Source organism: Chelmon rostratus, chromosome 16 (assembly GCF_017976325.1).
Source record: "Chelmon rostratus isolate fCheRos1 chromosome 16, fCheRos1.pri, whole genome shotgun sequence".
In the NCBI taxonomy this organism is placed as follows: Eukaryota; Metazoa; Chordata; class Actinopteri; order Chaetodontiformes; family Chaetodontidae; genus Chelmon; species Chelmon rostratus.
In genome coordinates this window covers 8,363,622-8,391,378 of record NC_055673.1, presented here as the reverse complement: position 1 = coordinate 8,391,378, position 27,757 = coordinate 8,363,622, and the positions used below count along the sequence as shown (strand labels likewise).

Sequence of the window (27,757 nt, the reverse complement as noted above, 5' to 3'; positions counted from 1 at the left end):
CTCACTGAGGTGCTGGAAATGGAAATACCTCTGCCTGTGAGCTACTCGGCCCGACTTCTTCGTCTCTGTGTGATCATTGTTTCCTTTTAGCTCAATACGCATGGATCACTGAGTTATTCTGGGAATATAGGCCAAGTTATTCTGATATCCTCCCTCTTGAGAGTGTAAGGGGACATTCCAGTGGCTCAAGTGGAGCAACAGTGAAAAGGAGTTTCTCTCGCTTCATTGGATACAGGTCACTGAAAGCAAAGGCCTTCAACACAGTGACCGGCTACAGGCGCTGTGTCTGGCACTGGGTCTTAAAGCGATACTTCGGTTATTTGCTTTAAACTTTGGCCAAACTTGTCTCCTGAGCTGAATTTTCCACTCAGGTATACAATGTTTTTACAAACCTGGCACTGATGTGGGAGCCATTTTTCCCTTGGACAATAAAAACGCAGACAAAATCAAGCAAATAACATTCACTTCTACATTAGATACTTGCAAAATCTTGACAAGACTAGATCACAGATTATTTGAACAACAGCTTTAACTGAGGAAACCACTGACTGGTCCACGTGTATCGTCCTTGTGCGCAGTATTTGCAGAATGGAGTTCTTAATCTAGTTTGACTCTACTGTTTTGTTTTTATGTAAACAGCGTGTGTACTATGTTGAAATGACAAGACTATGTTCCGTTGAACCCAATTACAACGACAATGAAACTGAGCTTCAATTAATTCTGATTAATTAATTCAGTGTTTGGTCTATAAAAGGCCAAGGTCCTCAAGTTGCTTATTTTGCCAAAGAAGAAACAGATAAAAAGAGGCTGAAACTACTATATTTGCATGACAAATTAACTACGTGATCACTCATGATTGCAACTGTTGATTTCTGTTGAGCAACTAATTGGTTAATCAACTTTTCCTTTTGGCATGACGTGCTGTAAAAAACACTTTAACAAGAGTTGAGTATGTAAATTAGTGAGAACTCTAATTCAAATATGGAAAGTGACATCAAATTACTCTTGGCACAAAAGGACGAGCTGGATTTTAAAGGTAGCTTCAGAACATAACAGATCTTTTCTGGTCAATAACAGAGTAGAACAGCGTCTAGTGCAGTTAAATGTGTGCCATTTAAAAAGCTTCCCTACAGGTTTACACCTACATTTACTGACTTTCTGGCCACTTAAGGGCAGTGAAACAAGCAGTAAACCCAAGGTTAACACATTATCACTTTATAAAGTTGATGCAGCACACTTTTTGGCAAACAGTTGCATTTTTACACAACCAGCAGTCATGCAGCAACACTATCATTGATTCAGAGTAGTTTTTCTGGCCACCTGATGAACGTAAGTCCAATATTCACTCTCTGTTTATCTCTGTTTCTGGTCTCCATCAACTCCAGAGGGAAACATCTGTCTCTTTAGCTGCCGAGTGCTTCACAATGTTCACCAGCTAGTCACTACCTGTGTTTGTCTGTTGTTAAGTGCTGGGCAGTGTGTAGTGGGTTTATCCGAGCTTTCTCACTGAAAACGGCTGCCAGAGTGGTGAGAAAAAAAGCAAAAGAAAAAAAGTTGCAGGCCATATTACCAAACCAATGAGCTGAGAGACCCTAAAATGCTCCATGGAGTTAAGGGGAGCTGCAGAGTCTGTAATAATCACTGGCAAACAGCTGCATTTTTACACATTCAACAGTCCCACAACGACATTATCATTCATTTGGAGTCGCATTCTTGCCACCTAATGAATATTCACTCAATTTTTATCCCTGTTTTTGGTCTCTAACAGCCCCTGAGGGAAACATCTGGTTCTTTAGCTGCTAAAAGCTTCACTATGTCCACCAGCTAGTCGCTAACTGTGTCTGTCCGCCATTTAGTAATAATTCCATGTAGGATTATCACGACGAGTGACATCTTTCACATTGCACAAAGTCATCTGATCCACTGTTCATCTAAAAATATTGATTAGAGCAGCTTAAAGAGGAAAATGTTGCAGCTTTACTTCTGTCAAGAGCTTTCCATTACCAGCTGTTCAGTGCATTCATAAATACTGGATGGAAGAAGTTCATTCATAACACCGCAGTATGTACACTGCACACTGAGTGACTCTAACATAAAACACACACTCAACTCAGTGTTTGTACTTTGCCGTATACGGACAGCCTGAAGCCGGCGTGAGGTCATACCTCTGAGTTTGTACAGCTCTCCATTGACAGAGTTTACAATGAACATGTGCGGAGCCTCGTCGCTCGGGGTTACCGAGGCACCGATCAGGGGCAGGGACCCACGGGGCTTCTGGCTCTTCCCCTGCTCGTTGACAAAGTAGTGCAGCTGTCCCAACTCTGGATCTAACACGAAGTACCTGCAAGGGAGGGAAAAAAAAGACAGGGAGTTAAGAAAGTAATGGGCCAGAGAGAAAGAAAGGGAGAGGGAAACAGAGGAAGCATACTCATCATCTTGTTTTATGCTCTCATTACTGCAGCTTGTGTTTACCAATAAAACTTTTTTATATATTCCTGTTGCACAAACTTTTCAGGTTGTGGGAGAGAGTAAGAAAGCGAGTAGGAGGGTTATGAATGAGTGTGAGATGAGGCAAAAGAGAGCTGCCGTAAAAATACGCAGCACCCTTAAATTTCTCACCTCCCATGCAACGACGCCTGCAGGATATTATTTACCACAGCTCTCTTCATGCGAGATTTGTTAAAAATACCCCACCGCTCACATTAATCGAGCCGGCAGCTCAATTCCAAATTACTCAAGGTGGCGATTAGAACGGTCATCTTGAGCAGAACCCACAGCTCGAGGCGTCGAAATTAAACCCCACATTTTCCCCTTTGTGATTAATGAATCACATTCAATCACCGCATAATTAAATCTCTGCCTCGCTCATCGCTGGCTGGAAGAGTCAAACCCAGCCAGACACATAACCTAAGACTTAGAGAGGTAGACACATTTCATTTCCTGCAGCCAGAAAGGATTGTGTATGACATTCAAGAAACCGGCCCGTCTGCTCCGCTTAATGCTTTGTTCTGGTTCTGCAGTTCAGTACAGGCCAGAGTGGCACTGGGTGGCTTTGGCTGACCTTTCCATGTCTGTGCACAGTGGCCTAACAGCAGTTGTCTTTGTCCTGCCTTCTGGTTCAGCACGGCCCCGCATCGCCCTCTTTTCCCCGAGATTCCCCATGTTCACAATCAATGTTCTCTCTCCACCCGCGATTGCAGAAGCTGCAGTATTGATCAGGCCTTTGCCGAGCAGCGCCGCTCTCAGCTTCTTCCTGCTGCCACATCACGGCTGAATGTGACGACTGAGCGGCACACTGGAGCGGTCACCTGTCCGCTCCAGTATCTCACAGATGTGTTGTTTTTAGATAGGTGTCTCATAGATTTCAAAGAACTGCAACAGTTCACTTCAATCTGCCCTCATGCTGTGGTTGCACCCTGACTATCACTGTCTGCCACTTACTTCTTTTACCCGTGACACTGCATCAAAAGACGTCACAATTTTCTAAAGCCAACGGTGACGTCTTCAAATGGCTGTTTAAAGCCAAAGATTCTAACATCAGACAAAGAAAAGCAACAAACCAGCACAATTAAGACAATGGATGTAGGCAATGCATGGGTTTTAAATGATTAACAAAATAGATATTGATATTAGATATATAGACCCACCCATCACCTAAATAATTAATTGACTAATTATTTCAGATCTTGTGTCTGTAGACACATATCTTATTTTTGTGTCCAACTCATTAATGGATAGACATATCTAGGATGGCAACTAATAATTAGTTTCATCATAAATTAATCTGCTGATTTTTTATTTTGATAATTCTGCTATATTTTAGTCTATAAAAGGTCGAAGGACAATGACAACATTTGCATTTTGCAAATGACCATGTACTTGCAAAATTAAGGACATTCTTCAGCCTCAGCATACTTTGTGTTGCGAAACTAAACATTATACCTGATAAACATCAGCATGTTAGCTTTGTCACTGTGAGCATGGCCAAAGTGATGTCGTCAAATTGCTTTTTTGTCCAAACAACAGTCCAAAATGCATAGATATTATTTTCTATATGCATGACAAAGAAAAACAGCAAATCTTTACATTTAAGAAGCTGAAACAGGCAAATGTTTGACATCTTTACTTGAAAAATGACTGCATTGATCAATCGATTATCAAAGTAGTTGCAACCCTACTGATGTTAGCAGTTAGCTCAAAGTACCATTGTCCTGAAGTATAGCTTCTAGCATGGCTGTAGTCTTGTTTTCAATTTGTCAAAAAAATACTGCAAAATACAAATAAATTCAGTTTGCAATTAAGAGAAATGCAAATGTTTGGCATTTTCGGTTGATAAAAAGACCTGATTATTCAAAAATCTAAATTGCTGTTTGATTCACTCATCGATTAATGCGCTAATTCTTTCAGCACTAGAGATCTCAAGCATTTGTTTTTTATGATTACAAAAAAACTGACACTGCGGACGGCTTCAGTCTTTAAATATGCAAAAGATAAGAGGACAAAGAACTCTTTTACAGCATCCTCCACATCAGGCATTTTCCCATGAACCCTCTAGGGTTCCCCAGAGAGGATGCAGTGAATACTGCTCTCTGAAAATTGATCCCCACTCACGGTCTTGCCCCCTTCCATCAGGAGAGCTGGTGATTTATGTCGACCACAGCCAACCAGGGAACAATCTGCCTACGTCAGTTTCCATCCAGCCATCTCTTTTTCTCTCACACACACAGGCTGTACTGTATATGAAGTCTTATCCCCTGTTCAGTCAGCAGATTGGAGGCTTTTACCGTTGACCCCTCCGGGCAGTCTTGCCTTTGCAGCTAAACCACAATGCAGACCTTTAACATGATGGATGGTGCTGGATAACAAAACCTTAGGCTTTACATTCAGCCCCTCGTGTCATGCTGATAACACCAGACCTGCAAGGCTGCAGACTCTCTGCGCTCACGGTGAACTTTTCACCTTTGAAAGCACGAGGCTGCAGCGAACTGGGCCAAATCAACATCAACATCGAGAGAACATCAGAGGTTTGCAGCAATGTTACTGCTCGTTATACAACAATCCATTTCATTGAACAAGTTCAAGCCCACAAAAGTAAAACTAATTGTCAAATATAGTGAATTTGTTTCAATATTCAATTAATTTTGCTCATCACTCGTCAGCTTTTCAAAACCAAACCTGGTTTAATGCTAAATGCTAATGGTAATTTGCTAAATATCTACATGTAAATAGCAGGCTGTAGATATCACTGAGAAGTTGATGTTTGGGCTTTTTGGGCTATAATGTGTCTGGTGAAACAAGCAGAGGTTAGCGAATTGATTTTGGTCAACATACTCATTGCTGCATATAAGACTTAAGGGATCAAACATCTAATATCAGGATAATACAATACAAAAATCCAACAAGACCAAACATAAGCCATGATAGCTGCTCTAAAACGCTGCACTGAGGCACAGCGGTGCTTTGAGTTTAATGCTAATGTCAGCATGCTAAAATGTGCCAATTAGCCCAAAACACAAAGATGACGGAGTTACATGAAAGGTTGAGGATTGAACAAAATGACTACAATTCACCCTGTGATGGGGACATGAACGTATGCACCAAATTTCATGGATTTGGCCATATTGTCCTTGAAAATATGATTAAAAATAAACGTGTCTCATTAGGTATATCATGATTTTACTTCACATTTTCAGGCCTATCTGTGTAGACTTGTGCTTTTTCAGGCACTGAAAACCCTAAATATAACTTCAGTCAGTTCTGATTTTTCATCAAAAACTATCCTTGCCTTACAGCTCTGAACTGTAATCACTCATTCACTCAATAATAGGCATCTGTAACAACAAAGAGCTTTCCGATACTGACTTTTTTTGCTGATATCATTCAAATAAATCACCACCAAACAATAATAACACTGTAAAAAGAGCTTAGTCAAGCACATTTGTCCACATCAACAGAAACACTGCCATTTCCTAATGGCTTTAACATTGATGGTGCAGGAAATAGCTTGTCAGCAGAATTTGCATCTCCTCCCTGCTCTTTTGGCAGTTAATTCTCAAAAATGCCCAGAGGAACATCGGACCAGCAGGAAGGCAGTAAATCACCCTGGTTATTGGCAGGAAATGTGGGTTTATACTTGTTAAGGGATAAAATATGTAGTGTTGTAGTGTCAAAGGGCCAACACCTTATCATCATACACACCATCATGGGAGAATGTTAAAGCTGCGTTAAATGATTTTCAACCACTAGGGGGCAAACTCAAAGAAACATGAGGCTGAGATATCCATTTATCGAGTGAGTGTAGCTAACCTGTTAGCTGTGACGGTTCCCTTCCCACATATCCAGCAGACATTAGCATCCTGTTTCTGTCCATGTGACAGATTAGGTTCGATATTGGCTGGCTTCTTACTCAAGGTTGGTCTCCACCAACTGAACATTTGGCTTTTCTGAGCTCATTCATTGGAAACAACTCTCTTGATTGAGCCGATTTTAGACATGCACCCCTTGAAGTTAATCTAATTGCAATTTAACATGTTACTCTCACGTTTACGGTAAAGCCACAATGATAATGTCATGAAGATGGATCAAGTAAAAATTCTGTAACGCTTTCAGTCTGGTACTCTGAACTGAAGAGTAACTAGCGCCAGAGTAACATAAAAGGCTGCAGCAGCAAAAGGTAAAGCATATATAACCACATTCTACGATCACTGCAATAAATGAAAGATATCAGTTTTCGTTACTTAAGCCCAAACAACATGAAATCAGCTGAATAAACAACCAGCTGCAGGGATGAATACATGAACATCCGACAATCACAAATCAAACAAGAAACGTCCTGTCATTCGATCCTCTGGAATTACTGTAAGAAGACGAGGCGACCTCGCCTTTACGACAGTCATGAAAGACTACTTCAACACCCCACTGGCTCCACAGTGACGGAGCTAGTTTGAAAAGAAAGGGCAACTTCAGCAGTGTGGAAGAGATTCAGGTACAAAGATCAAATGTACAACAAACCACGGTAATATGCAAGAAGTGCAGGAAGACTGTTATAACAAAAGCAGGCAACACAACAAACTTGTGCTACCATCCAAGCAGAAGCTCCAGGTTGAGTACGAGTGGAGCCAAAAATCCTGTGAGGAGAGCTCAACAGCTATTGTGAGATCTAAACCAAGCAGGCAAACTGCATTGGCTCAGAATAGCATGCCCCAATCTTTGGCAAGTTGTACTCCACATTTTGTCACATTGTCAAGAATATCATTATCACGGAAATATCCTGAAATATTGATATAATTATAGTGCCAAATCACCCACCCCGAATCTCCAGTACTTTTAACTTTGCAGCAGAGAGGTACATTAAGTAAAAGACAACTGTCTGAATGACATAAAGCCATCACTTCAACAGATAAATAAAGCAATTCCATGTCTGACAATGTTTTTTTTCTCTCCGGGGGGACTGAGGAGAGCATTGAGAATCAACCACAAAACTAAACATCAAGCTAAAAGCTGGTAAAAGCTAAAGAGCTGACGGCATTTCTCAGCAGGTCTGCAAACCTTACAAAGATCTGATTCGGTGTTAACCCCAAAAATATCACGAGTGCAGGTTCTGAGCTTTGATTAAACCAAAAACAAAACAAAGCAATCTGAACTCAAGGTCCACTTCCTGGCCTGCTCTGGAGACTTCAACCATAACAAATGCTCTGTATATGCTTAAACCCTCCATCATCCATGTTGACTTCCCTGTTGACAGTTTCAACATCTGCTGTTTTGCCGGTGAGCAAACTCAATCTGATGATGAGGGTGGTGTGATGTTTGTTAACTCCTCTTAAAAACTTTATTTTGCAGCTACCAGCAAACCAACCAAACTGCAGCTAAGACAGTATGACGACAGCAAATGCAAATTCACTTCAGGCAGCAATAGACTATCATCTAGAAGTCAAACATCTTAAGTTTTCTTTCTGTTTTGTGCCACAGAGACACCCACCAGAGCCGCATTAGCCCGACTCACAGCTTTGATCAAAGCAGCGCAGCATTGCTCCTTTCCTGTGAGCACATCTGCAAAGAAATGATTCATCACTTACAATGTACTCCCCACCCTGCTGACCGCTTAGGAAGATATAAATTTAGAATCAACACATGTAGAAATCCTCGCAGATCTGGCCTCGTATTGTACAACCAGAGATCTGAAAAGGAGAATGAGAGCACTCTGATTGTTTAGGACTCTGTGGTCTGCATGCAAATGTCAGGGTACCTACTGTAGACACGATGCACACAAACATTCACTCTGTGCTGATGAAAACGAGACTATGACCCAACAGCAGAGCAATATCTCCTGCATGAAAAGCTGAACACAAGGCCTCATTTGCCGTTTGAAAATTCTAATCATTAATAAGTCCATCTCCTACATCATCACCCTGGAAACCAGCTCTGAACCGCCATCCACAACCAAAAGCCTCTGATCGTCTGCTTCAGCAACAAAATCGACTAACCTTAAAATGAATTATCACACACCAAATATGACCCGCCGATGGCTTGCAAACACACACACACACGCGCACACACTTCTGTATTGTATACTGCATTACTTTACAGTCACAAGAGCGCCGACATCGTTGTATCTGCAATAAAAGGCCAAGGCTCAGCAGGGATACCATCCAATCACTGCATGCATGGTAAGCATATTTTGAGTGTGTGTACGTGAGTGTGAGTCAATGTGTGATGGTGTTTGTGTAAAATACACAACAGCAACCTGATTTTTTAGTCTGGGATCCCTGAGGCCATGTAACGTAGAGTCAACCTATTAATCCTGAAACAGATTCTCAAGTGAACACCTTCTAGTGCAGCACAAACCTGATCCAGCTTCAGTTCCAGCTGATGGGCCCATTTGAGTTTTAGACCTTGAGAGTGGGAACATTTTGGCATCTTCACAGGACTGTTTAAAGGTTAAGACTTGGGTTAAGGTAAAACTAGATTTAGAGTACATTCAGGCTCCAGCCTCGCTTGTGAGCGACTGAGCCTTTCAAGGATGCCCCTTTCATACCCAATCATGATACTATCACCTGTTACCATCACTTTCTGTCACTTTTTCAATAAATCACTATGGAGTTTCTTGGGGAACTGTCTACTCATTTGCATAAACCATTTTTTAAAGTCTGACCGCTCCCTTTTTCCCCCACATCATGTTTCATAGAAAATAACAGGGTTGAACTGCACACTACTGCAACCCCATTGTTGTTGCAATGTCTCTGCATTCCAGCAATTAACCTGAATCAGTGCAGGGTTATTATTACTGACAGAAACAACCAAAAAAACTATGAAAACCCTAAGCTGAATTAAAAAAAAAGTTCTAGGGGTTAAGGAATGCACTATATTAATGAGGGTCCTCACAAGCATAGTAGGTATATGTGTCTCTAGAAACAAAAAAAAGGCAACCTAGCACATTTTCTTCAACACACACACACACACACACAGCACCTACACAACATAACAGCACTTCACGCTGACACATGGCCACCCACACAGTGGCAGAATTAGCTCCACTCAGGTCTGTTGCCCACCATGACACCACCTGCCAAACACACACAATGTGTTTCTCCACGTGATGAATACTGGAACGTGACTGACGACTGTAATTACTCCAGCACCATCTTCCACCGGTGCACAGCCTCTCCTCCTTCAAAACGTTTCTATACTGTATGTAAAGATGCTGCAGGCACTTATAGATATTAGCTCTTTGTCAATGTTGGACCCAACCTGAGAAAGGATGGACCGTCCTGATGCGTCTCTTCTTCCTCTAATGGATTTGGATAAAGACTGATATTACAAGCCATTTTGAACAGACCTGTTCTGACCTTTTTATCAGTTTTTTTCTAAATTCCAGTTAAGTTTTTTTTTTTTTTCATTTCTGTGTCCACTTCTAGTGAAAATCTAATATATCTTCAGGGACCAGTAGGATAGACCCATCACACCTGGCTTACCACCTCTTCAGAAAGCTTCCGCCTGGTTCAGCTCCATCAGCACCAGAACCATCACTCTCCACAACAACCCAGCCTAGCTCCCTCCCTCACCCTCCAACTGCCCACAATGCATCTTAGCCAAGGCCAACAACACTGCTTGTGACAGTACAGCCCCCTACCATGAACCGCGCAATATGTGCAATATTTGCCAGGACTGTGCAGTATGTGCCCATGTATTAATGTTGTCTGACGTTGTTGTTGAAGGTTTGTTTACATCAATTGTGTCTGTAAACACAGGCCTTGATTTTCATCTGAGAAAATAAGCTGAGAAATACAAAAATGCTAATATTGAGTAATTCAACAAATACACATTCAAGGTACAATTCAACAATTTCTATGAAAATTGCAGGTATTTATGCAGTTAAAATTATTGATTGCGCCTTTAATTCTCACACATTAAACAAAGCAGACAATATCTAAGTGTATTTTACTTTGCACATGACACATAGTCTAAAAAGGCAATGGAAAGTCAAAATAGTGTGGCAAGAAATCATGAACCCTTCTGCAGGGATTACTGAGCTAGTTCCATTTGCAGTATATTAGTAGCTGTTATGCAAAACATAGTTTTAGAAACATTACTCACAACAAGACCCAATCTCATGACCGTCATGGAACATTTCCTCCCAAACTGATTTTTTTAAGAAATGGGATTCACGATTGCTTTTTTCTACTTTTCTGGATGTGCAAGCGGCTTGAGAGCCTCATACAAGATTATATGTACAATACAGTAACAGCATGACTCCAGGAATAATCTTGATCCACTTATATGGGGTTAATTCGTTTTAATTTCAGGGATAGATAAACATCCCGCTTCAATTAGTCACATTCAACCTACGTACTATATTTGGAACCACCGGCATGAAACAAAATGTGATTAGTAAACCTGGCTTCCTTCAAAAGAACTGAGATATAAAAAAATGGCTTCCTGATGAGTTAAGGGTCTTGATTATAACAGAAGACATAGTGGTACAAGAAAATAGTCCAACAAATAATTAACATTTACTCTGATCTCAGTGCATACTCAAAGAGGCTTTTCACTATTCGGCTACATTTGCAGGGTGTTTTAGTCTCCACACTAACCTGATCTGGAGGTCGTGGTGGGGTCAAGTCATGGTCAAAGAATCAAAAGGAATCTCTCCTTGAAAGCAAGCCCTTCGCCTTCGGGCACTTTGAAATCGAAACGGGTCAGCTATCATCAGCCCAAAGAACAAACGGATTCCCTTCCTGCTAACAGCTGCGCTTACAAATCAGCACAAACCTGCTCATAACAACCCGCGCTTTCTATACTGTGATGTTTGTTTGCGTTTATGTGTGTTCAAGTGTTTGTGTGAGCAGAGGTGACGGACTACAAATCCCACAGCAACGTCAAACACCGTCACATTTCATTTGATCAACCACTTCATTTTTGCCTCTTTGAAATGAGCACGTGTCTTTTCTTTTCCACCCAGGATGAGTCTTACACTTAGGTATTCCCGTGGGTGCATATCAAGATGCAGTTCAGTTCATCTGCCTGTCAGTTTAATGGGAGACCGGGGAGCAGCCATTCTTTCTCTCCACCTCCGCCTCACTACCCCACCCCTCTCACATACACTGGCTTCCAGCCCAGATCACACACACTACAGTCCCAGCTTCTCTGCAGCACCACAACGGCGACAAAGGGACACTATAAGTCGGTAATCTTTGTGTGCATATCGGTAAAAAAGGAATTCAAATCCCAAATCACACGACAGCTGCAGAGCAGAAATCGTGCATGATTCATGTTAACTGTGCAGGAGTTTGGCAGCTAACAGGAAACTCACAAGAAAAGGCTTTCTTTTCTCCTAAAAAACAAAAACTAAACCACAAACAGATGTTTCACAACAACAAAAGTGGGCTTGAGTAATATTTCTAACTTAAAAACTCGGTCATAGCTTCTCATAAAAAACTCCCTCTGTATCCCGCTGTGTCTGAGTTGAGTAAATCGGACAGGGCAGGGAGCGAACCAATGAATGCTGCATGAAGTACAGTCGCACAGTAACGCACTGCTGTGATCTCAACAGTTGTTGCTGAGGCATTCTTCATTATGAGAGCGGCCGCAGCGCCTCATGAGCAGCAGAACTGAGCAGAAAAAAACGCAATAAGGAAATATATCATTAACCACAGCGAAACAGGCCAGTGTGCACATATGTGCTGCAGTGAAATGCATCTGCAGACATTTCAGGCTTAATGTCCCACACGCCACGCAACCATTGTATTAGATACACGCAAACAATTCAATCCAATACGATATATCCCAGCTTAATGAACCTTAGAACTAGACAGATCAACTGACAGAAAAAATGTTTTGATGATCAATCGTTTCAGTGAGTTTTGTGCAAAAATACTAACCTTTCTAGTTCCAGCTTCTCATTTGTGAGGATTTGCCGCTCGTCCCTGTGATACTTAACTGAGCATCTTAATGATCTGAACTGTTGGTTGGCTCTCAGAAATTGTGATGGGCATTTTTATGTTTTCTAACATTTTCTGGGCCAAACGATTAATCGATGAATGGAAAAATAATCATCAGATTAACTGATCCTGAAAATAACAGGTAGTTGCTACTCTATATATAAGCAACATCGTATTTTGTTGACACTGTGTCAGACGGCTCTTGTTTCAGCTTTGCAGTAGACCCACTGATACTGGATTTTTGAGGCTTCAATCAGTATTTGAGAGAATTTAGAAAACACAGTAAAAAATGTCTCCAATGGCTACTTTTTAACATAAACAAACATTTTTACCAGGATCCCTTAGATCTGGTTGTTAAGCAGTATTTTACAGCTGCAATGACGGAGCGGGTTTTGTTCACAATTTTCTACAATTATTTACTAATCAAGACAATAATCCGCAGATTAATCAATGATGAAAATCACTATTCATTGAACTGAATGGAAGACTTCAAAGATATATTTCTGTATATAATGGTAAAACACTGTTTCTGAAGTACCCCAAAAATATGTCTGGCATGTCTGCAATGCAATTTCCTCAAATTTATTCACATTCACGATCCAAACATTGGCCAAGATATCAACCCAGTCGATTTAGAGTAGACCTCAAACAATTAGTTCAATAATCGATTAGTTGATCTTTTTCAAGCACAAATGTTAAATATCAGACGTGAAGGTTTCCTGACTTTACTGGACTTAGATTACAGTAAATTAAATATCTTTGGAATTTTTTTTATAGTTCATCAGACAAAACAATGCCATTGATGGGCATTTTTCTCCATTTTCTGACCTTTTATTGACCAAACAATTAATCAGCTAATGAAAATAATCACCTGATTGATTGATAATGAAAATAATCATTAGTTGCAGCCGAATGCAGGATGGCCTTATTAACCACCAGTTACAGGAAATAAGGCGCCATAATGTTAGAAAAGGCAATGCATCAAAACTCTAGGACTGCTACTAACAACTAATGTAATCATTGATAGTTGATTATTTTCTCTATTTATTGCTTCATAACTTCCCAAGCCCAAGTTGGACGTCTCCAGATTGCTTGTTTTGTCTGACCAGCAGTTCAAATCTCACAGATATTCAGTTTACTATTATCGAGAACTAAGAAAACCAGCAAACATTCACATCTGAGAAGAGAAAACCAGTTTGTTTTTTTCTATTGTGCTTAAGAAATGGCTTAAAGGACTGACCAGTTACCAAAAGAGCTGCAGTGTCAACAACAACACATCTTGGGTCAACACATCTCTGACACAATGTCCACCAAAAGTGAATATTGTAAAATATAAAAAAGACTGAGTGCAGGACTGCTGTGTCAGCAATTCTATTAACTGATTTTGAAGTTGTTAGTGTCTAGTTACTTTATAATAGTCATTGAAATAGCTCGTGAGCAGGCCTGCAAGCATGTGTGCAGGGCTTGGATTTAAACCCCCTCACCCCCCTCCTCCCCCTCGCGGTGACGTGGTGGCAAAAGTGCAACGTGGACGGGGCAAATAACAACACGGAGCCATCTGACACCTGAACCCGAAGTGAATCGCGCCTAACGGCCCCCGTCCGCTGTCCACCAAACTCCGTCCATGTGCTTACCTGTTCTGCCAGCCCTGGATCAGGTTGGTGTATTTGCTCAGCACTCCTTCCAGCTGCCTCTTGCGCGCCTGCTGCTGCTGCAAATTCATGCTGTTCCCAAGCACAGCTCCCCGGCTGCCTGCCGCTCCAGCCGGGCCGCCCAGGGAGCCGGAGCCGGGGCTGTGCGACCCGGTCCTCCCGGGCTTCCTCGACGATGATTTCCCACGGTCCGACGAGGAGGAGTTGGCTTTGTTGGCCACGGGATGCGGACTGTAGAGCGTCTTGTCCATCCTGGCGACGGGACGGCAGAGAGCAGGAGGAGGAGGAGGAAGAAGAGAGGGGAGGAGGGGACGGGGATGGACCAGAAGCAGCAGCAGCAGCAGCAGGGAAGGTTTCACCAGCGCATAAGTGGAAATCAAGGCGATGTGTGTCTGCTGAACTAAAGCAGAGGCAGTGCATGTGCATTGACCGCGCAGCGCCGGTGGTTTGAGCGTCCCTCGGTGCGTGAGAAAGCTGACATATTCCTCGGCGGTGTCCGCGTCCTGCTCGCTCCTCTGCAGTGCGCGTCTGAGTGGGTCTGTGGGTCTCCTCCAGCGTTTTCCTGGTGGGAAGGGAGAGCAGCGCACAGACACGCCCACTCCACTCTGGACCTGCCCCCGGATATTACAATGCAATCCTATTACACACATGATCATACAAAAAAAAAAAAAAATATATATATATATATATAACCCAAAAAACATAAAAACACTGCAAACATCAGCAGGAAAAGCCTAAGATTACTCATGGACGAGGGTGACACATACAAAGAGTTTCTTTATATTTTCAAAGGTGCAGGTTTGGTTTCACAATTGGAGGGACACAGCTAGTCAGAGGTTCCTGATAAATGTGCTAATGTTGCATAACAGCAATATGTTTTTTATTATCATCTCTTTGTTTGTCTTGTTACCCCCAGATTTATCATGTGACCCCTACAGAGGGCTGTGACCTCTGGGCTGGGACCCAGTTTACTGAAGTATAAATACCCACAGGGTTATTATAAAAACATTACAGCCAATACTGCAACATAAGGGGACTATAAAACTGAGTAGTTTTACAATTTAATATGTATAATAATGATAAGAAATGTTGGTTAATAGAGCAAATAAAATCACATAAAATTGCATAATACTCACAAATGCACACACACATGCATACATACACACATACAGTGTGTATATATATAGATTAATGTCTTTCACATTGTCCCAGATGTGTTTCAGGGTACATTTATCAGCTTAAATAAATAATAATAAAGTTAAAACATAATTCTCTATTGAGTCCCAAAGATCTACATAATTTATGGGTTAAGATTTGCTAACATTTTAGGCCTGACTTCTGACTTCAGATTACATCTGTCTGTTTGAAGTAAACTCCACCACAGCCCTGTAATTTAAAGACATATGAGACAGATGCTGGAGACACAGCGCTGCGATATCGTATACTTACAAGAACAAAACAGTGACGATTAGCAATATACCGGTTTGGTTTATGGTCAACGCTCACTGATATTTTTTGGCCAACAATGTCAGTCCCCCACTTCGTTCGAGACTGAAATAACAATCAACTATAATATGGATTGCCATAAAATTTGGTGCAGACATTCATGCCACCCTCTGGATGAATAACTTTGGCTTATAACGAAATACATGCAAAACTGACGACATTCTCATCAGTCTCCGCTGTAATTTGTGTTCTGTGCTAATTAGCAAAGGTTAGCATGCTAACGTGCTAAACTAACATCGTGAATATGGTAAACACATCAACACTTTAGCATTTAGCTCCATGCACCGATGTGCCTCAGTACTGTAATACTCACAGGGCCTTAGTCTTGTTTCTTTTTTTTTTCTTTTTGTTTGGTCTGTTGCCGGGGGTAGTTTGTGTACTTATTTCCCTCGCGATTTCAGTCCATCAGCTGTTATAAATATATATATATATATATATATATATATATATATATATATATATATATATATATATATATATATATATATATATATATATATATATATATTCGGCAAAATTAAGGAGATAGAGAGGTTAGAGCATTGTTTGATAAATACTTATATCAAATCTGGGTGTAATTCTCCATATCTTTTCTAGTCTATTTGTAAAGTTTCATGAATTTGGGAGGGCTTTTCAGATGGTTACATGTATGTAAGTAAGTATTATACAACCTATTCACACACACGCTCACGCGACCATGACAACCAGGATAAAAAGAACACGTTAATGAAGACCAGACTGAGGAGCACTGCAGGCTATTAAGAGGAGGCTGAGATTGCGCTGAGCAATTGAAGACATGTCTCTGAATCTCCATAGGACACTCAACAGAGCACGGCTAGATTCCTGCTGCTTGTCAGCTGAGGCAGCCACAAAGCAAAGATCAATACAAGAGAGTTTAAAAAAAAGTCGCCTGTGTAACAGAGAGTCAATGGTTTGTTAAAAGCTTGTGCTGAGAGTCAAGCTCAGGTCAGCTGCATTTCATTAGGAGAGGTCATGACAGTCTGTCAGGCTTTGGACTTCACCACATGCTGAAGCCGTGTGCCTGTAGAAAGAGAGATGCTCTGTACATTAAGAGTCTGGCGCGGTGGTATCTTTTATTAAACTGTGTGTTTATCTGCACCACTTCAACCTGCAAACGTTAGCATGACCAGCTATCTATCTTACAACCTACAGTAGTAATCAAACATTAATCCATCTCAAAGGCAAGGGCATGTTACTAAATCACTATTTTAGATTATTTTGTGGGGTAACAGGTTAGAAAAATACACGTACAGGACAGAAACATTCATTGCACAGATGTCAAGATGTTAGCAGGCTATATGAGATCAACGTTAGCAGCTGTGTCCTTCTGTTTTATTTGGGTTGGGGAAGCTTACACTCCAGCAACTCCAGACAAAGTTTCTCATCCTCAAAACCTTTTATATTATAATATGAACACTCACTAAAAAACCAACAGTACGTTTTTCTATAGTAAGCTTTCAGATCATCACAGGGTTATTTAAATGACATTATAATGTAATATATGTTTTCTACAGGGGACCTGTTAGCTTTACCCTCCGTCTTTTAACATTATTTCCATAGTTAAGACCCTTTTACGGGGTCCTTCATTGAAAATTAATCAGCTAAAAACATTGAAAAGTCAGCTAACAGTAACAGAATTTTAGCCTAGCATTAGCATTAGCTTCTACTTTCTAGCTACAGCTGATCAAGTCTGCTAGCAACAGTCACTGCCTAAAAATGAGAGGCCTGCATTTGTTTACCTTTGTGTGAAGTTGAACACGTGTTGTTTAAAAAATTGGCACGAATTTCAGTGGTGAGTGTGCCATCTGTTATTGTTTTAAACTGCCATGAGAAAAGGCACAGCTTGACAGGCATAGCAACTGTAGCTAAGGGGGGAGGGGCTTACCTAGTACACAATTTAGTGTGCCTATAAGGAGCCGAGGTACAGATGCTTTAAAAGCTTGTAGACAGCTGAGATTACTGCTAAAAATTAGGGAAATTACTTTGAAAAAGAGCTTTGTAACCAAGTTACAATGACTCAAGTACCTTAGGTGTTGCAGGAGTGGTAGTTTCTCTGTGTTCACAAAATAACTCTTAAACTTTGCCGATATAACAAAGGTTTTGGTTTTTGATGAGAACTGCTGCAGTGTATGCTGCTTTGTTTCAGAATATGAAAAGTAAACATCAGGAATGCGTTTACTTTTTACCAAAGCACCAGGTAAAGAAATGCTGAAAAGGTTGCAGAGTTACAGAAGTTATTGGAACAGCAGCTTTCTATTTTCTTCTGCTAACTCTGCAGTATCATGACATTTAAAATCACCATCATCTTCATTATTTCTTCCTCTTCACCCTCTTCTATCTTCTCCTCCATCTTATTGTCTTGATCAGCATCATCAGCGTCATAAGCACTTTGAAACAGCTTGCATCACCGCTGCCTCAGTCACCATCACTCTGCCGAGACAGAGTGAGCTGCTGCAAGAGCCACCTCAGTTTCCTCACCTCAACACTGTAAAATATGAAAGAACTCATTCCCCAGAGCTGTGACTCGCTGCATTTCTTTTCCCCAGCTACACACTGACATCGCAACAATCTCCTCCATTACAGTCCTGCGTCAGCCCAGTCAGATTTATGGCAGCTGTGTTCGCCCGAGGCAGGGCCTCATCACCTTCCACTACAAGTCCGCTGTCGGCACCAGAGCCATTACAGCCTAGAAAGAGATACTTTAAACCCCAACAGCTCCAAAGTGTCAGCTTTTTAGGAACTAAGTACAGCAGCCTCGCTTTTAGCATGATAGCAACACATTTCTTAGTTTATGTAGTAACTTTTAAGCTACAAGTGTTAAGTTATAAACTCAACTGACAGTCCAAGGAGGAACTTCTTCATCTTTTTTTAAACACTAGCCCCTTTTTTAAGCCTTTAACGCCTGTAAGGCTGGAATATACATTTCTTTTTTCTGTGTCAGCCTGTTTCAGTTCTTCCTTGAAGTTACATTGTGTTTACATCCGGTGAAATATTCCATCCCTCCCACTTCAAAGGGAAATATTCTAGATCTCCTGTGCATAATTTTACACACATTTCCCCTCATAATCAGCCTGACTTGCAAAGTTTGGCATCTCTACTAGATTTGAAAATTAATAGGTTGAACAATTTTGGCCGCCACAGCATGAGCTTGCGAATGTCCATCCACAGGTAATTGAGGTTTAAGCGGCTGGAATCAACAAAATTCAGTTAAGGGGGTATTTACTTGACAGTGGCAATGCACAGCTACCCTGTTTTGTAATGTATCTTCAACAAAGATCACACCTAAATATATACCTACATGGGAACAGCCTCAAGCCAGCACCGGTGCACAAGCTGGAAATAAGGTCATCCATGTCACACTGACCTACTGTGAAAATGTAATTACTGCAGCGCTGAGTGTGCTAAGATAGCGAGCCTTTATGCTGACCTGCAAGGCTATTCCTTATAAATGTAACTGTTGAGCAATGTTGTATTTTTACAAATACGAACAATAAATAAATCGGCTGAAATCATTTTGGCACCAATGTGGTGTGCCACCATCATCATCCTACAGCCGTCCTGCTTGTTATGTGACTGAGAAAAGACGTACTCGGCAGATTCGTGTGCACACTGTATTTATACTGAAGAGGTAAAGCAGATTAGCATGTGAGCTGCTACCAGTGAACTTTGTGCGTGTACATTTATTTTCAAAGCGGGAAAATGCTCAGGCAGTCCAGAAAGTCTTTGATCATTGAAAGCAACCTAAATGAGATGTATAATACGAATAAAACCTTTGTGCTTCATAGAAAATACTGACTACATGAAGCATTTGTTAAATTGTATTTTACTCGTTAAATGACATTCTAACGAGGTAAGCAGTTGCTATGAAATATTTCATATATGTTCTCATGCAAATTAATATAAGATGTATATACATGTACTACTTTAATGCTAAGAGGTAGATAAAGAAATTGATGCCTCTCTTATGTCTGTACAGTAGATATGAAGCTACAGTCAGAAGGATAGCTTAGCTTCAGTTTTTTTACGGATTAAATAAACTAAATATAATGATTTAATTGGTGGTGCTGACAGGCAGATGATTTTTATCTTTGGACAGTGCAAGCCTAGCTGTTCTCACCTGCTTCCAGTTTTTCTGCTCATCTAAGCGAACCAGCTGCAGGCTGTAGCATCATATTTACTGTACAAACATGACAGTGGTTAAAGCTTCTCACCTAAGTCTCAAGAAAGTAAGTGTGTTTGGCAAAATGTGGAATTACCTATTTGATACAACTGCACATAATGAAATTATGGACGACAGTGTGATTTGATCTTTTTGAGAGAGAAATGAGAGGAAATCCTGCAGCCAGGTTCCCAAATCTTGTTGAAAACTGGTGGTTTTGGAAGAAGAGGGTGCCGTGTTAAAGTGTCTACATACTTTTGGCCATGAAGTGTGCTCAGAGGTGGTTTCATCGAGGATATTTCACTATGTTGCAGCAGCAAACTTTGTGCATGCAAAACCTTGCTTGATCAAAGTGCGCTGCTGTCCAGCACATTTGGCATTTAGATGTCTGACAGCCTTTCAGAAAATAATTGATGATTGAGCGCGAGGCTCTGCAAAGAGAAAGCCCTGCAATCAGCTTTAAAGATAAAGTAGTGCGAAGAAATCCTCCATCAGGACTCGTCGTCATCTCTTAGCTCTAATGCTTCAATTTCCAGAATGAAATATTTCATAGCTTTTAATGGATCCTGGCATCTCAGAAGCAACTGTAGTGAGTGGCAGGGCAGAGAGTTTTGTTCGCTGACATGGGTGACAATGACAGGGTTCATTTTAGAGCGAGCAGTCAGAATTTCAATAAGGATGGGTGTATTTCATCATTGATCTTATCAGTGTTGGCTTTGTGAGCTTGTCTGTCCTTGTCCCTGACACATATCTGCACCATGCTGCACTGCCCAGCGCTTTGTGTGCAAATGCACAAACACACATACACAAACATAATCCACACGTCTCCCTGAGAGTCCAAACCGACCCAACAATAATGTACAGAGAGACATGACTGACCTTGATCTGTTTCTATGTTTCGCTGACGCTGCGGTTACAAAGAACAGCTGGATCAGATTATCATTTCACCTGGTCTAATTGTTCCTGGCAACCGCAGGAAGTGAGATTATCTGGAGTCTGTTTGTTTTGGGAACATTTTATCTGCTTGTTGCAGATAAAATGTTGCCTGCCAACATGGCTCAGTAAAATGTCTCTCTCCCTTTGCTCTCTGGAAAGAAGCTTATTTGGTGTGTGAAACAAGCTTAATTCCCTCTGTCAGCTCTTACTTTTAACGTTTAACTGTGTGTAAAACTGCAATATTCAGTCATATTGGGTGTAACTGTATTTCAATGTATTGCTTTTCTGAGGCTGTTCATACTGTAACATTATGAATGACATGTGGCGATACTTGGCTTGTCAAAAGCTTGCGTATGTTTGCACAAAAGCCTGCATTATTCACAAAGACCAGCCACTTCGTCATGACTACTAAATGGACTGGAAGGAGGCTGTTGACCCTGTACACTGACAAGGTCAACAGACTGTGTGCCTGTGTAGTTATGTGTAGGACTGAAAGCTGAGCACAGAATTTATAGTTCAAGGGTGTGTGTGCCTGTGAGTGAATATCTGACTCTCTGCATGCTGCCTCTTTCCATGCTGGGCTTAAAGATGAAGGCATGCATATTCATCAAGGCAGCTAAAGAATGAGGCCCTTTGGTGGCTCAATATGGAGACCAGACTAGTTATAGTTTTTTGGGGGTTTTTTTGTTTTTGTGTGCCAGGAACCTTCTATCAGCCACAACTCTGAAGGTCAAAACACATTTACAAGAAAGAGGATGGGTAATTAAGACCTGAAAATCAACATGAAAAAATTAGCATGTGAGTCTCCACCAGACTTTAAACCCACATGAAATGACATAAATTATATTTATGTCTAAATATTCTCATAGCAGAGCATTGGGTTAAAAGGAAGCCAGTAAGTGAATGCATGTACAGTACATCAGTAAGTGAGTGCATCACTGTTTAAATGACCTTCAGTTCATAGAGTAGTAAATGGACACATAACCATTCAAAGGCACTTCAGGACATAAATGAACATGTGAATGCATCACTGTTCAAAGGGACTTCAGTCCATACAATAGCAATTGAATGCATCATCATTCAAAGGCACCTCAGGCCCTACATCAGTAAGCGAACGCATCGCAGTTCAAAGGGACTTCATTGTATACATCAGAAAGCAAATGCATCACCATTCAGACTCATTTCAGTCAAAAACACTGTTATCTTTTTCCCAGTTGCTCTTCTATTTGTTGTGTCCTCGTGGAATAAGAATTGAAACAGAAATGGAAAGAGCTGAGAACAAGATAACAGTGTGCAGGTATTTTATCATCTTTTGATCTTCATTATAGTGTTTCCTTTGTGTAGTTGTTGAGTGTGTGTGCAACCAAAATGGTCAACCGTTTACTTCCACCAGTAGCCAGTAGCTGTAACATAATCTCCAGCAAAAACCTGAGCTGCTCCATGCCAAGAAATGTTAAATTAGCTAAATAATGTATTAAAGAAAAGGCTGTAAGTGTGTACTTTACTGCAGCTCCGGATGAAATGAAGACATCTAATGGGAATATATACAAAGGCAAAACAGAAAAGGAAATGAGCAACAATATGAGAAAAAGATCCATCATGCCACAGTTTTTTTATAGCTGAAAGTCATGGATTCATTAAAACCTGTCTGCAAGTATCTGACAGCTGAGTTAAAGGTCATGGTTAAGTCACAGTCAGGTTGTTACACTAATGAACCCTTCACTTTGAAGGTAGTCTTTTCTTTCATAGTAAATCACCTTTCTGGACCAAAAGCACAAAAGGTGGACAAAGATACAGGAAGGCAGTGACAGACCTTTAGTAAAAGTGGCACTGAAGCTCTCTGTGGGCTCAATTATCGCTCAGTTGAACACGACTAGAAGGACCTCCCATTCATGCTCTAACTTGGCACTTTTTGTGTTTGTCAGAAGAGCAAAGGAGATAACCGCTAATGGTTCCACTTGATTTCAGACTTTTTCTGCTAAGCAGGCGTTCCAGAAAGATACCGGTGTCAAAATGTGACAGCTCGAGGACGGTCATTTCCCTGAAGCTCGCTTCTGTGGGTTGAGAGCAGGGGATACTGTGACAGAAACAACACCTTACTTCTTTTCTTCTGCACTGTCATTGCTCGCCACTCTAATATCATTTTCCATTGACAACAGGAAAACACACACATTGTTCACAGACGCACACGATAGACACTGTGGCCCTGCAGTGTTGTGCTTGTTTTAAGACCAGGTTTTATTACCTTCCTTGTTTGTCTGCCTCTGATTTCCTTTAAGGACTCTGTATTCATCGCCTCAGTTAAAATCACTCAATAAATTGACTTGACATATGCAGATGCATTAAAAGCAGCATCTTTACAGGCTAATTAAGATTTTATTGCTCGCAAATGTCAAGATGGAAAGATAAAATGGAGTTTTGGTAGCAGATCATCGAAACATCAACAGGGAAAACAGGTTGTGTCTCAAACGAATTGTTACTCCAACCCACGACATCGCTGCAGAAAAAAATGTACACAGGCTGCAAGTCGGTGATTTTCATCCACAGCAGGATGTGGTGGCTGTATTTCCTTGAAGCTCATTAGAGACATCTACTGGCCAGAAAACTAAACAAGCGCTTACACCTGGCCTGGTTGAGAAGATGATGAGATCACCTTCAAGATGCGATGTCATTCGCTTTGGAGGATCTGCTAATTCAGCCCATAAAATCCAAACATTTGGGCAGGATTGAGTTAAGGCCAGAACAGAACAGAGGTGGACATGTGTTAGAATAATGTGTTACATAGGATGATTATGGTATGGTAGCTATATAGAATGGAGCTAGAAAAAATCAAGCCAAATTGCAGGAACTGCAATTGCTGCCCTGCAGTTACAGCAATCACCATGGCTTATGGCTCAGTGAGCACCCACCCCAATCAGTGCACTTCCACACAGACAGCTAGACGGCTTAAGAAACAGGGTTTTTTTTCAGAGCAGACATGTCAAAATATGAAATGCATGATAAAAAAATAATGATGGCTGAATTTACTTTAGCTGCTTCAGTGTCAGGGTCCTGGTACTGTGCATGCGTGCAGGTTTAGGCTAAAGCTAGCTAGTGAGATCACAAGGGTGAGTTAGCTCCAGCTAGCCTCAGCTAAAGCTAAACTGGCTAACTCTTTCCCTGCAGTTGTTTTCTGTAAATTAATATAAACTACATGTGGGTAAATTAATAAACAAATATGTCAGTAGCTACATCTAATCATGACGGAGGATTAAACTTAACTTCTGCTAGCCTAGCTTAGTGGAGTATCTGCCATCTCTGCCTCAGAGGGAATTATCTACATTTTTAAGACATTATTTATGGTCTAATCAACAAATAAAATAAGTAAATAATCATCTTTTCTGCATTTTTGCATTGGTTTTGCAGTTTAAGTTTATTACTAGCCTTATGTAGACTATTTCAATGACCTTAATAACAATGACCTTACGTCCTGTCTGTAAAATACACACAATCAGTACATTTTTTAGAGCAGAAATAACACAGTAACACATCCTTTCTTACTGCCGCTCCATCTTTGGCCAAATGTTCAGCCAAGTCTGATAAATAGAGGGACTACTGTCTCTGATGACTCTTGTCTTTATTACAGACGCTCAGATTAATACAGTCATTACAGGCCCATACATGCATGACAACGACTCCACTTTCTATTCCTAATTAGAAGAATAATTTATTCTTGTACTGGTACCACCTCTCTGACAGGCTCATCTCTCTGTAAAGGACACAGAGGAGAGGGAGCGAGGATCATGTGTGTGTAATGCGGGGTGCACGTGTGTGACTGCCAACACATGTGCACCAGCACACACACTCCCCTGTCTATTCCTCTTACAACTGGTGTGTTTTAGTGTAATGAGCCTTTATAATGCAGCTCATCAGTATGCTGAGGGGAGGAGAGGTCCGTCCCATGCAGTCTGGATGAACTGGAGTCATACTTTATTCTACGCCCACACTCAAGGACATTACATTAGCATTGATTGTCCTCTATTCCACCCAGTATTAATAGCACAGAAGAATAGCAGATTTTAAATCACTGTCTAATAAAGATTAGACTCTGTTTAATTACTCTTTCTTAATCTAAATATCAAAACACTATAATATCGATTATTATGACTCCTTCATGTTTGGGGGAACCTTACTGCTGCGTTAAAGTCATAATTTATTCAGTTAAGGTTATGGAATGATGGAACTACAGTTCCCAGAATGCCACCGTTTTCTAGTCCAACCACAGCCCTGCTCCGGGTTGACAATGTGTAGTGTGACTGCCACCGGACGGCTGTCGGTAGAAAGTGCAGGAAAACGTGCCATGCATTCACACACACACACACACACACACACACACACACACAAAACCATGCAGGCAGCTCAACCCGGACCAGCAGCAGCAGTAGCAGCAGCAGCAGACATGTAGAGACGGATTGGAAAATTATGTGCCTCGGCTGTCATCATCATGTTCCCGGGAGTTTTCTATGCACTGCTGGCGGGTTTCCTCGGGGCCGTGGCGTCGTCGTCGGCCAAGCTGTCCCTCGGAGCCGACTATCTGAAGGGAGTCTGTGAAACCGGACTCCGGACGTGGGGAGAGCAGCGGAAATTTAGACAAGCGGACGAAACTACCGCCTGTGACCGGGTGAGGCATCGAGAGGCTGTTAAAGTTGCGTTAATTATTAACACAGTGTGGACGCCGGTGAATAATGCAGCGCGTGGCGTGCGCGCCTGCGAGCGGGGTGATTTCTCACGGAGCAAGACGGGGGGTGATCCCCGCCCGCCGCCTCTCTCCTCCCCGACTCCCTCAGCATCAGCACCATCAGCAGCATCACACGGGGGAGCCCGTGCAGCTGCTGCGCTCTCGTGCCGTGTCCGCGTGCCGAGTGACATTGCAGCTCGTGCTCGTGCGTCGCTTTGTTAACTCGTGTCAGCGCGGTGGCGTCGATGGAGCGGAGAACGGCTGGGGTTCTGCATGGAAGGGGGTCAGGGTTCTTGCACGGATGTGTTTTGGGTTTCTTGCGTGACCTTCACGCTCTCCGCACACGTCACGCCGTGATGTCAAACACATCTGCAGGCGGCTGTCTGTAGCTTCTGACGGTAGAAACGTCAAACTGTGACCTTTAATGCGGGGGATGTTTCAAATGGCATATAAGGTGTGCAGGGGGCCATGCTCTTAATATTCACCACGAGGTTTGAATGCGTCATAGTACCTCAGACATGCAGGGAATAGACAAAATAACAGAGACCCTTCCTTATATAATGGTCTGGTTGAATTATTAACAGTGTTGAATGTGATGTTTGCTGTGGAGTGAACTTAAAGACAATTTCTAGGTATTTATACTTGAGCATTTTCATTTTATGCTACTTCACACTTCGACTCCGCTACATTTTCAGTGGGACATATTGTACTTTTTACTTAGTACATTTGTCAGACATATATAATGACTATAATGACAACTGCAACATAAAAGTGCTTTGTAAACATGAATGCATCTGTTATTTGCATCCTTCCACCACTGGATATTTTAGACTGCACTGTACTGAATTGCTTCACTCTGTCTGATAACACTTTTATTTGCAGTATATTCATCATCTATTGGCTTTTCTGTTTTGGGATGCAGTGGTGGAAAGCATAATGTATTTAAGTGCAACTTTGAAGTGCTTGTACTGTAATTTACTTGAGTATTTCAGTTTTATGTGACTTGATACTTTACTACATTACATTTCATGTAGACATCTGCTAAAACACGACTGTCACAGAGAATTAATCCGGCAGACAGGTGCAAACATTGTGTATCTCGTTGCAGGGATTTCATTCAGTTTAATTCAACCAGTTTCAACATGTCTTATTGTTGTTTCTAAGTTACTCTTTTTGTACTTCAGCTCCATATCCCCCTGAGGCTGCTGTGTGGCGGGCTGCTTTTCACCTGCAATGCTGTGATGTGGACCTTCCTTGCCAAAGCTCTCAGGTACTCCTCTTCCTCCACCCGAACCACTGTGACCACCACCGCCTCCAACTTCATATCTTCCGTAAGTAACAGTCTGTCTTACAGGACCTTTGACACACCCTTCTTGTCCTTCCTTTATACCACTAAATACTTTACATCAGACTGTAGTGGAGTGTAAGTTAATTTCAGAGCGACCTTACGTGCTGTCGCCCTTATAGAAGCTGCTTTATTTTAGGAAATAGGCTGGTCTATATTCAAAAATAGCTTGTCGCAGTGATTTAGGCTTCTTACAAGAATTTCTTGTCAAAGTTCATCTCCTTGTCCTTCATATCCCATCAATGGAATTACAGACACTGATTTACTTTGACAAAGAAGAAACCTTGATTTTTCTTCCTCCTGCAGGCTTTTCTGGGGCAGCTGATCTTTGGCGAAGCCCAGATAACATTGTGGTGGGTTGGGATCTCCCTGACCTTCTCCGGTCTGCTGGTACTGCAGAGGGTTTCACCGCAGGATGGACATCAGAACACTGTCGCCAAGGACGAATAATATGTCTCGTCTCCACTAGCTCAGTTCAGCCTGGCTCCAGCTGGCTGTGGTATGTGGTGTGTTTTGGTCAGCATCTCCACTGATCTTCAACATTTATTCAAAAGATATTGAAATATTATGTGGATTTGGCCAATTTTGCTCTTTTACAAAAGTACATATATTGAAATAGGACTCTTTCTGCACTGCAGTGAAACAACAAGAATTTCCTGTGTAGGCTGAGTAACACTGCTGGCTCAGCTGTGTTTAGGCCCGTTCTAAAATCAGACGAGATGTTGGCTTTCAGCCAGTCTGACCATGGCACAGCTACAGTCTGGCTAGTGGAGACAAGCTAATGGATGCCTGTGCCAGGCTTCCCAGAAGCTCTAAAATCATCTTTGCCCACAGGCTTACAATGAAGCAAAAATTATATTAGCTTTAGTCAACTAAAGCACAACAAGTCATGAGCTAACAGAACAGATGTGAAGGAAGGGAGGAGAGTCAAAGGAATAATTTAACATTTTGGGAAATGCACTTATTTGCTTTCCTGCCAAGAGT

At 41.5% G+C, this 27,757-nt stretch overlaps 2 protein-coding genes across 2 annotated transcripts in view; one reads left to right on the top strand and one right to left on the bottom strand.

The window, feature by feature from the left end:
• The window catches only part of LOC121619620 (oxysterol-binding protein-related protein 10), a 72,560-nt gene extending 57,977 nt beyond the window's left edge, over positions 1-14,583 (bottom strand). The window contains exons 1-2 of the mRNA XM_041955449.1: positions 14,072-14,583; positions 2,166-2,341 (exon numbers count right to left, since the gene is read on the bottom strand). Coding sequence (XP_041811383.1) covers positions 2,166-2,341; positions 14,072-14,340 — 445 coding nt within the window. The 5' untranslated portion in view covers positions 14,341-14,583. The remainder of the gene's footprint in view (positions 1-2,165; positions 2,342-14,071) is intronic.
• Positions 14,584-25,194: 10,611 nt separating this feature from the next.
• LOC121620011 (transmembrane protein 42) lies at positions 25,195-27,223 on the top strand. Its single transcript, XM_041955947.1, has 3 exons — positions 25,195-25,371; positions 26,613-26,759; positions 27,080-27,223. Exons 1-3 carry the CDS (start codon positions 25,195-25,197, stop codon positions 27,221-27,223), a joined length of 468 nt encoding a protein of 155 aa, XP_041811881.1.
• Positions 27,224-27,757: the final 534 nt, after the last annotated feature.

Bases quoted from the DNA above. Each gene is read 5' to 3' on its own strand.
- LOC121620011 (XM_041955947.1), top strand. From the start codon at position 25,195: ATGTTCCCGGGAGTTTTCTATGCACTGCTGGCGGGTTTCCTCGGGGCC. The intron at 25,372-26,612 runs GTGAGGCATCGA...TTTGTACTTCAG, and splicing joins AAACTACCGCCTGTGACCGG to CTCCATATCCCCCTGAGGCT. The intron at 26,760-27,079 runs GTAAGTAACAGT...TTCCTCCTGCAG, and splicing joins CCTCCAACTTCATATCTTCC to GCTTTTCTGGGGCAGCTGAT.